General features: G+C 38.9%; 1 protein-coding gene across 1 annotated transcript; it reads right to left on the bottom strand.

The window, feature by feature from the left end:
- Positions 1-9,823: 9,823 nt before the first annotated feature.
- On the bottom strand, positions 9,824-10,282 carry LOC128656670 (transcription factor ATOH1-like). Its single transcript, XM_053710712.1, has one exon. It carries the CDS (start codon positions 10,280-10,282, stop codon positions 9,824-9,826), a length of 459 nt encoding a protein of 152 aa, XP_053566687.1.
- Positions 10,283-10,853: the final 571 nt, after the last annotated feature.

Raw genomic sequence — 10,853 nt, 5'->3', positions numbered from 1 at the left:
TCATGTTCAACTTACTGCTAAAAAAAGTAATCGTAGACTCAAATAACCATTTAATTGACTACATTTTTAAACAAAGAAAAATCTAAATTAAAATGAAGGAAATTACTGGCTTGCTATTTAATTTTTACATTTTAAAACTATATTAATGTCAGTCTTTGTTGAATCTAAAAGAGACTTTTATAAAATATTTTTCCATTTTTTTATTGAATGCTCCTGTCCTGATTAAAAAAAAACACAACTTCTGGTTTTCATGCTGGTGGAGGTGTGTCCATGTCTACCAACAGAGGCCTAGTTTCCATCGAGGTGGTAAAGTTTGGAAACTAGTGATAAAAGCATTTATCTCTTTTAAAGTCTATGGAGAATTATGCTACTACCAGTTTTCAAACTTTATATATATATATATTTATTATTACAGGGGTTAAACTTGTGCAAGCAATAGTGCAATAAAATGTGCAACAAATTAGCGCATTTACTTTAACCTCTTGCTTGTCCCATTAAGAGATCAGATATTCAGACACGAGTTAAAGGTATTTTGGAACATGCTGTTCTAAAACTAGAATTGTTCAGAATCACAGTGAATGTGCACCATATTACAGATACAAATCCCCAAATGTGGGATTTGAAAATCCAAACTTATTCTGAAATCCAAACTTTTTAATTAATATATTTATCTTTTTAAATAAAATGATCAAAAATGACTATTTTTCCCCGTCTGTAAGTCACAGTGGCCTATTTATGATGGTGCGAGCAGACATGATCTGATATAGCGGATTATGTCCTCTGCACATCGACAAATGCCGACAGCATGCACTCTCGGCATTTATCATTGCACCAGCAGTTCTTGTGAACTGCTGGTGCAATAGCACCCCCTGTAGATTTGCAGCCAATTGGCCACTAGCAGGGGGTATCAATCAACCTGATCGTATTCGATCGGGTTGATTTCTGGCGATTCCTGTCCGTCGCCTGAGAGAAGGGGGACAGGTTATGGAGCAGCCGCCTTCAGACCGCTGCTTTATAACTTCTGTTTGGCTCGCTGCAACGCAAACACGGGGGATCAAGCTCCATACGGAGGTTGATAAATATCCCCACAATTTTTTTTTTTATTGTGTTTTTTGTTTTTGTGTTTAAAATGAAAATAATCATCTATAATTATTTAAAAACAACAGATATTACCTTTCTGATTACGGTACTGTGCTATCTTTCTTAGGGTACTATGTATACAAAAGTATTAAAAGTTATATAAAACTACATTTAGATTGCATGTATAAGCTGTATATAATGACATGTTAATATTGATAAAATGACATGATACTGTTGTTTACACTTGGCTCCATCCCCTCTCCAAACTGCCCCATTTTACAGATGCATATATTCCAAAATCCAAACTATTCCAAAATCAAAACCTTTTCCGGTCCCAAGCAGTTTTGATACAGGGTTTTTCTACCTGTAAAGATAAATAGACTACTGAATACAAATTAAAAATAAACCACAATGTTAAATTTACTGTTTATGAAAGTGCCTAATATTGGACTGCATTCTTGTGCTTTAGTATTATAAATAATTTGCAAAGATAACTGAAGGGGAGACTCAAGCATTTTGTTTTTATTGTATCATCTATTCCACTAGAATTTCCCACATTATTGTAAAATAGTGTTTAATAGAAATAACTTGTGCTCAGGCTGGAACAAACCTAAAGGATACAAAAGTCATAATATAAATAGGCACACACATGTATATTATTTTGAAAAACTGGCTCATTGTTATAATCACACAAACTGTAGAATATATGTTTTTATAATTTACTTATTGAGGTTCTGAACTGTAGAATATTTTTTTCTGCTTTGCACTGACCCCTAACTTACCTTTCAGAGGTAAGTTATGGGTGTTAGTGCATTTCCGAGGGAACATGAATTCATAAAGTTAGAACACTTTAGGGATGGGATCTTGTGCCGTCACGCACATTCACAAGATGACGTCTGAGTATCAGAATACCCTTTAGTACTTGACTTGTTGAGTGAGGAATGGGAAAAAGTTTGATAAACTGCAAATTTTATAAAACTTACAAGTATATATTCAGTTTCTAACAGAGCACTTGTCTGGCATTCCTGCTCATAAAAAAAATCATAGGATGTCTCAGGATCTATCTTTAAAGGGACAGTCAACACCAAATTTGTTATTGTTTAAAAAGATAGATAACACCTTTTCTACCTTTGCACAACAAACATTGTTATATTTCTATACTTTACAACATTTAAACCTCAAAATGTCTGCCTGTTTCTAAGCCACTACAGACAGCCTCTTACCACATGCTTTTTTATTTGCTTTTCACAAGAAACTGCTAATCCATGTGAGTCACATAGATAGCATTGCGCTCTCTCCCGTGGAGTTGTGGCTGAAACTGCACTAATTGGCTAAAATGCAAGTCAATAGATAATAAATAAATAGTCATGTGATAAGGGGGCAGTCAGAAGAGGCTTAGATACAAGGTAATCACAGATGTATAAAGTATATTAATATAATCATGTTGATTATGCAAAACTGGGGAATGGGTAATAAAGGGATTATCTATGTTTTTAAAACATTTTGGAGTTGACTGTCCCTTTAATACTCAGCAGTACTTCCATATGTTTCTCTTTATAAATCCAATTAAGGAGACAACATACCCCCCAGATAACATTGATTCTTCAACTCCTCTAGTTAAAATCATTTCCTTTGTTATTTATAATTGGCTGTTACTGGTAATCAAGGACTCGTGCTTTGTATTCATCATAGTGGTACTAGCTCTAATCAATTGTATTGTAATTTGCACTATTACTGTGGATACCAAGACCCAGAAAAAAAACTAGGTAGCATTTAATTATTATATAGTGTATACTAATAATTGATACCCAGCAGTCAATAAATTATATGAAGCATAAGCAAATGATTGGTGTGATGCAACTGAAAGCAATAAGATAAAGTTCAATTGTGAAAAAAAAAAAAAGAATGTAACATGAACACTTCTTTACACCTGAATGTTGGGACGAGGGGATTGCATTTTGGTAGCATGCAGCCAATTTATTTTTGTGACTATGGTTTGTAAGTGGAGATATCAATGCTATTTTTCTATTTATTAAAAATGGTTATACAATGAATGATATGTCAGTTTTCTTATTTTGCCAATATGGATTTTTCATCATTTTCTCATCATCAATCAGATGTCTTTCCTGTGTGGGGGTGCTGACAAACCGCCAGATTATGAGTTTTGCGGTAAGAGCGGCTCGGTGCTAACTTGCAAGTTATTGTCACCGCTCACCTCCCTATAGCGCTGCTATTACAGGTTTTCATAAACCCGGCGTTAGCAGGCAATATTGCAGCGTTGAGCAAAATTGAGCTCCATACCGCACACAAATACCAGCGCTGCTTTGAGCTGGTTTTACGTGCTCATGCACGATTTCCCCATAGACATCAATGGGGAGAGCCGGCTAAAAAAAAGCCTAACACCTGCAATAAAGGAGCGTAAAGCTCCGTAACGCTGCCCCATTGATTCCTATGGGGAAACAAAATTTAAGTTTACACCTAACACCCTAACATAACCCCAAGTCTAAACACCCCTAATCTGCCGCCCCCAACATCACCGACACCTACAGTACACTTATTAACCCCTAATCTTCCGCCCCCGCCACTGCCGCCACCTACCTACACTTATTAACCCCTAATCTGCCACCCCCAATGTCGCCGCCACCTACATTACACTTATTAACCCCTAATCTGCCGCCCCCAACACCTACCTACATTTATTAACCCCTAATCTGCCGCCCCCAATGTCGCCGCCACTATACTAAAGTTATTAACCCCTAAACCTAACCCTAAGTTTAACCCTAACCCTAACACCCACTAACTTTAATATAATTAAAATAAATCTAAATAAAAATTACTATCATTAACTAAATAATTCCCATTTAAAGCTAAATACTTACTTATAAAATAAACCCTTAGGTTTTATTTTTATTTCACAGGCAAGTTTGTATTTATTTTAACTAGGTAGACTAGTTAGTAAATACAGGGAGTGCAGAATTATTAGGCAAATGAGTATTTTGACCACATCATCCTCTTTATGCATGTTGTCTTACTCCAAGCTGTATAGGCTCGAAAGCCTACTACCAATTAAGCATATTAGGTGATGTGCATCTCTGTAATGAGAAGGGGTGTGGTCTAATGACATCAACACCCTATATCAGGTGTGCATAATTATTAGGCAACTTCCTTTCCTTTGGCAAAATGCGTCAAAAGAAGGACTTGACAGGCTCAGAAAAGTCAAAAATAGTGAGATATCTTGCAGAGGGATGCAGCACTCTTAAAATTGCAAAGCTTCTGAAGCGTAATCATCGAACAATCAAGCGTTTCATTCAAAATAGTCAACAGGGTCGCAAGAAGCGTGTGGAAAAACCAAGGCGCAAAATAACTGCCCATGAACTGAGAAAAGTCAAGCGTGCAGCTGCCAAGATGCCACTTGCCACCAGTTTGGCCATATTTCAGAGCTGCAACATCACTGGAGTGCCCAAAAGCACAAGGTGTGCAATACTCAGAGACATGGCCAAGGTAAGAAAGGCTGAAAAACGACCACAACTGAACAAGACACACAAGCTGAAACATCAAGACTGGGCCAAGAAATATCTCAACACTGATTTTTCTAAGTTTTTATGGACTGATGAAATGAGAGTGAGTCTTGATGGGCCAGATGGATGGGCCCGTGGCTGGATTGGTAAAGGGCAGAGAGCTCCAGTCCGACTCAGACGCCAGCAAGGTGGAGGTGGAGTACTGGTTTGGGCTGGTATCATCAAAGATGAGCTTGTGGGCCTTTTTCGGGTTGAGGATGGAGTCAAGCTCAACTCCCAGTCCTACTGCCAGTTTCTGGAAGACACCTTCTTCAAGCAGTGGTACAGGAAGAAGTCTGCATCCTTCAAGAAAAACATGATTTTCATGCAGGACAATGCTCCATCACACGCGTCCAAGTACTCCACAGCGTGGCTGGCAAGAAAGGGTATAAAAGAAGAAAATCTAATGACATGGCCTCCTTGTTCACCTGATCTGAACCCCATTGAGAACCTGTGGTCCATCATCAAATGCGAGATTTACAAGGAGGGAAAACAGTACACCTCTCTGAACAGCGTCTGGGAGGCTGTGGTTGCTGCTGCACGCAATGTTGATGGTGAACAGATCAAAACACTGACAGAATCCATGGATGGCAGGCTTTTGAGTGTCCTTGCAAAGAAAGGTGGCTATATTGGTCACTGATTTGTTTTTGTTTTGTTTTTGAATGTCAGAAATGTATATTTGTGAATGTTGAGATGTTATATTGGTTTCACTGGTAAAAATAAATAATTGAAATGGGTATATATTTGTTTTTTGTTAAGTTGCCTAATAATTATGCACAGTAATAGTCACCTGCACACACAGATATCCCCCTAAAATAGCTAAAACTAAAAACAAACTAAAAACTACTTCCAAAACTATTCAGCTTTGATATTAATTAGTTTTTTGGGTTCATTGAGAACATGGTTGTTGTTCAATAATAAAATTAATCCTCAAAAATACAACTTGCCTAATAATTCTGCACTCCCTGTAGTTATTAACTATTTACTAACTACCTAGCTAAAATAAATACAAATTTACCTGTAAAATAAAACCTAACCTGTCCTACACTAACACCTAAACTTACACTACAATTAAATCAATTACATTAATTAAATACAATTAACTAAATTACAAAAAAAACAAAACACTAAATTACACAAAATAAAAAAGAAATTATGAAATATTTAAACTAATTACACCTAATCTAATAGCCGTATCAAAATACAAAAGCCCCCAAAATAAACCCCCCCTAGCCTAAATTAAACTGCCAATAACCCTTAAAAGGGCCTTTTGCGGAGTATTGCCCCAAAGAAATCAGCTCTTTTACCTGTAAAAAAAAAATACAAACAACCCCCCAACAGTAAAACCCACCACCCACACAACCAACCCCCCAAATAAAATCCTATCTAAAAAACCTAAGCTCCCCATTGCCCTGAAAAGGGCATTTGTATGGGCATTGCCCTTAAAATGGCATTTAGCTCTTTTTCAGCCCAAACACTTAGCTAAAAATAAAACCCACCTAATAAACCCTTAAAAAAAAAACTTATAATATTTAACTAGTGTTTACGATGCGGGAGTGCGGCAGTTTAGGGGTTAATATGTTTATTATAGTGACGGCGATGTCCGGAGCGGCAGATTAGGGGTTAATAATTTTATTTTAGTGTTTGCGATGCGGGAGACCTCGGTTTAGGGGTTAATAGGTAGTTTATGGGTGTTAGTGTACTTTTTAGCACTTTAGTTATGAGTTTTATGTTATGGCTTTGTAACATAAAAGCCATAACTACTGACTTTCAGTTTACGGTATGGATCTTGATGGTAGATGCTGTACCGCTCACTTTTTGGACGGACAGGCAAACTCGTAATACCGGCGCTGTGGAAGTCCCATTGAAAAAGGACTTTTTAAAAGCTGCGGTAGTTACGTTGCGTTTCGGGCAAAAAAGTGTGCGGTACACCTATACCTGCAAGACTTGTAAAACCAGCGGTAGTGAAAAACAGCCATAATGATGCTTTTTCACTCATACCGCAAAACTTGTAATCTAGCCAAAAGATGGTTAAACTATAAATGCCAAGGTTGAAGTGTTGTACTGGTGGAGGACCCTATTTTTTTACTGACCATTCTTACTTTCTTAATAAAATCTCCTTTTTCACAAATTCTATTTATGCTCCAACTATGCTCTTTTTAGCTGCACATGGGCTCTTAGGGCCCCATGTATTAAATGCTGTTTAGTTAATGTAGCCCTTATTATCACTTTTATCACTCTATAGCACCTAAGCTAGCATCACCTGCTGCTATGGTAGCCTGGTGTCCAGGACTGAACTACAGGGAGTGCAGAATTATTAGGCAAGTTGTATTTTTGAGGATTAATTTTATTATTGAACAGCAACCATGTTCTCAATGAACCCAAAAAACTCATTAATATCAAAGCTGAATAGTTTTGGAAGTAGTTTTTAGTTTGTTTTTAGTTATAGCTATTTTAGGGGGATATCTGTGTGTGCAGGTGACTATTACTGTGCATAATTATTAGGCAACTTAACAAAAAACAAATATATACCCATTTCAATTATTTATTTTTACCAGTGAAACCAATATAACATCTCAACATTCACAAATATACATTTCTGACATTCAAAAACAAAACAAAAACAAATCAGTGACCAATATAGCCACCTTTCTTTGCAAGGACATTCAAAAGCCTGCCATCCATGGATTCTGTCAGTGTTTTGATCTGTTCACCATCAACATTGCGTGCAGCAGCAACCACAGCCTCCCAGACACTGTTCAGAGAGGTGTACTGTTTTCCCTTCTTGTAAATCTCACATTTGATGATGGACCACAGGTTCTCAATGGGGTTCAGATCAGGTGAACAAGGAGGCCATGTCATTAGATTTTCTTCTTTTATACCCTTTCTTGCCAGCCACGCTGTGGAGTACTTGGACGCGTGTGATGGAGCATTGTCCTGCATGAAAATCATGTTTTTCTTGAAGGATGCAGACTTCTTCCTGTACCACTGCTTGAAGAAGGTGTCTTCCAGAAACTGGCAGTAGGACTGGGAGCTGAGCTTGACTCCATCCTCAACCCTAAAAGGCCCCACAAGCTCATCTTTGATGATACCACCCCAAACCAGTACTCCACCTCCACCTTGCTGGCGTCTGAGTCGGACTGGAGCTCTCTGCCCTTTACCAATCCAGCCACGGGCCCATCCATCTGGCCCATCAAGACTCACTCTCATTTCATCAGTCCATAAAACCTTAGAAAAATCAGTCTTGAGATATTTCTTGGCCCAGTCTTGACGTTTAAGCTTGTGTGTCTTGTTCAGTGGTGGTCGTCTTTCAGCCTTTCTTACCTTGGCCATGTCTCTGAGTATTGCACACCTTGTGCTTTTGGGCACTCCAGTGATGTTGCAGCTCTGAAATATGGCCAAACTGGTGGCAAGTGGCATCTTGGCAGCTGCACGCTTGACTTTTCTCAGTTCATGGGCAGTTATTTTGCGCCTTGGTTTTTCCACACGCTTCTTGCGACCCTGTTGACTATTTTAAATGAAACGCTTGATTGTTCGATGATCACGCTTCAGAAGCTTTGCAATTTTAAGAGTGCTGCATCCCTCTGCAAGATATCTCACTATTTTTTACTTTTCTGAGCCTGTCAAGTCCTTCTTTTGACCCATTTTGCCAAAGGAAAGGAAGTTGCCTAATAATTATGCACACCTGATATAGGGTGTTGATGTCATTAGACCACACCCCTTCTCATTACAGAGATGCACATCACCTAATATGCTTAATTGGTAGTAGGCTTTCGAGCCTATACAGCTTAGAGTAAGATAACATGCATAAAGAGGATGATGTGGTCAAAATACTAATTTGCCTAATAATTCTGCACTCTCTGTAGACTAGTATATCAAACAGATAACAATTTTTTTTAAACCCCTAGAACAGTAGCTACAAATTTAAAGACCAATGCCTACATTTTTTTTACAGATATGGAAGCGGTCATATAACATTTTAGACCCATAGAGAAGAAGGGTAACATCTCTGCATTGTGTTTCTAACAGCAAGTGAAAAAAAACACCATTTTGTTTGTTTTTACAGCAAAGGTGATACTTTTACTACATTAGGGTAGATTTATGCCAAACTTAAAGTGATGGTAAACTTTAGCTAATCAAATGCAATATATGTCATCTTTGCCATTAAAAATGTATACATGTTCTTTTTTTTTATCCATGGATAGGGTTAAATCTGTGCCTATAGTAATGCTTTTATTACAATGTTATGCCGGCCCACTGGGATGAACTCTTTATTTTTTTATGACAATTCCAATGAATATCCAATCAGTGTGTGTGTCATCTGATACTCTTGTAAGTCCTTTGAAAGCCCTTAGGAAGCTTATGTAGAGAGTGAGTGGGACTGCTCTCTATGTCACAGCCCACCCAGAAGAGGAAATGAAGGGGTCCAGAGGAACAGAAGATACCAAGTAGGTTTATAAATCTTTTATTATAATCTGTATATACACTTTAAAAAAAATAAAAAATAATTTACCATTACTTTAAGATGTAGGTTTGGGTGGGGCCATTGCATGACCTCACCTAACATTTTGCCAGTCAAAAATATAAAGGACAGCTGTCAACCCTACCTGCTGCAGTGTGGATCAAAGCTGCTTCTGGTTTTATTCTCATGATGAGGGGAAGGAATAAGCTGTACTATACAGCAACTATTTGTCAGCAAGCTGGGAAGAGCACTGTCTGCAAACTATGCTAACAACAGAGGTACTGAACATTTTAAACAATAAATCACAATATGTTTCCCTTTCAGGTTTAAAATAAAAAAATGTCATAAACATGTGTTAAATATAAATTAATGGGGAAAGAGATTTTAACTAAAACTATGCAACAAGACAGACTGGGTGCCATTAAAGGAAAAGTTATGTCTCACGCTCCACTATTCAGATTTAAGAAATAAACAAGAAATAAACATAAAATTAGTGTGAGTCATCATTTTTCTAACATCATTATTATTCAACCTAAAAATGACCTTTTACAACGCTCAGTATATATATATATATATATATAAATATATTTTTTTTTGAATGACGAATACATTCTAAAGCATTTTGATTGGTCCCCCACTGGCATCCCAACAGACTAGATTAATGCCTACAATGCTATATACGCATGCGTGTCTCTTTTTATTTTTGGCCGCAATATATACGGGTTCATGAGACACACATGCGCATTCTTGGCTTGTAATGTTGGATCTGGGCCATTTGCAGAGTCTCGTTCTTGGACAGTTTCTTGTCGTTGTTGAAGGAGTGGATGACATTGCGAAGCTGGTCAAATGTGTGGTTCAGCCCGTGTATCCTCCTCCTCTCCCTGGCATTGTCAGCCAGTCTCCTCTGCTTCTGCCCCCCATGGGGACCTTTACTGCCTGGTGTCCGCTGGCTGCACAGCTCGTCCTCATCATCAACCAACTCTTCCTCATCATCCTCTTCTGCCCCCAGCCCCATCAGCTGGCAGATATCCCGCACCTTGGTAGCTGGGTGCTGCTGCCGGTGCGCCCTGACTATGGTGTGGAGCAGGTAGTCCAGGTGTGGGCTTTGCATGGACAGCCAAGCTCGGGGGTCTGTAGTTTCCAGCGAATAGTCTATGGTGAGCAAGCCTGTGTCAGAGGGCATCTCTTGAGCGGGCACAAGTCAGCAGCCGGGACATTGCGGTACATGTATAGATACAGTTACCTCAGAGGCTCCCGCAGGGTTGGCTCCAAGGGGGGACATTGCGGGGCAATGCCCACCCAAATGGAATGCTGTGCTCCCCAGGCCAGGCGCTTGCATAAGGCAAGCTAGGCAACTGCCTAATTGGAGACCAGTGATTTTTAATTTTTGTATTTTTTTTTTTACATTTTAAAAGTGACAGAACATTTTAAAAGTGACAGAGTCCCAAAGGTCGCATAAACCATTTGCGGCCACCGGACCCTGGAGATCCGCCACTTAGGAGGGCCCAGCAGTCAGTGCCGGTATAAGCTCCCCCTCCACCCTTAAGCACGCACGGTGCTCTATCACCCACCAGCACTCATCCCTGATCCCTCTTCCATCCCGTCCAGCCGGCTTTCACTGTCTGTCTGTTACACAGAGCAGAGCAGGCAGACAGTGTGTGTACAGTACAGTGAGTCTGGTTATTGGGGGCTTCAACTTGCTTCAAGATAGTTTGTGTCACCCCGCTCTGGTGCTCCTCAATTTTTCCTTGGCA

The sequence above is a fragment of the Bombina bombina genome, chromosome 1 (genome assembly GCF_027579735.1).
Source record: "Bombina bombina isolate aBomBom1 chromosome 1, aBomBom1.pri, whole genome shotgun sequence".
Taxonomy (NCBI): Eukaryota; Metazoa; Chordata; class Amphibia; order Anura; family Bombinatoridae; genus Bombina; species Bombina bombina.
The sequence above is the reverse complement of the archived record's forward strand: the minus strand, read 5'-3'. Positions and strand labels throughout refer to the sequence as shown.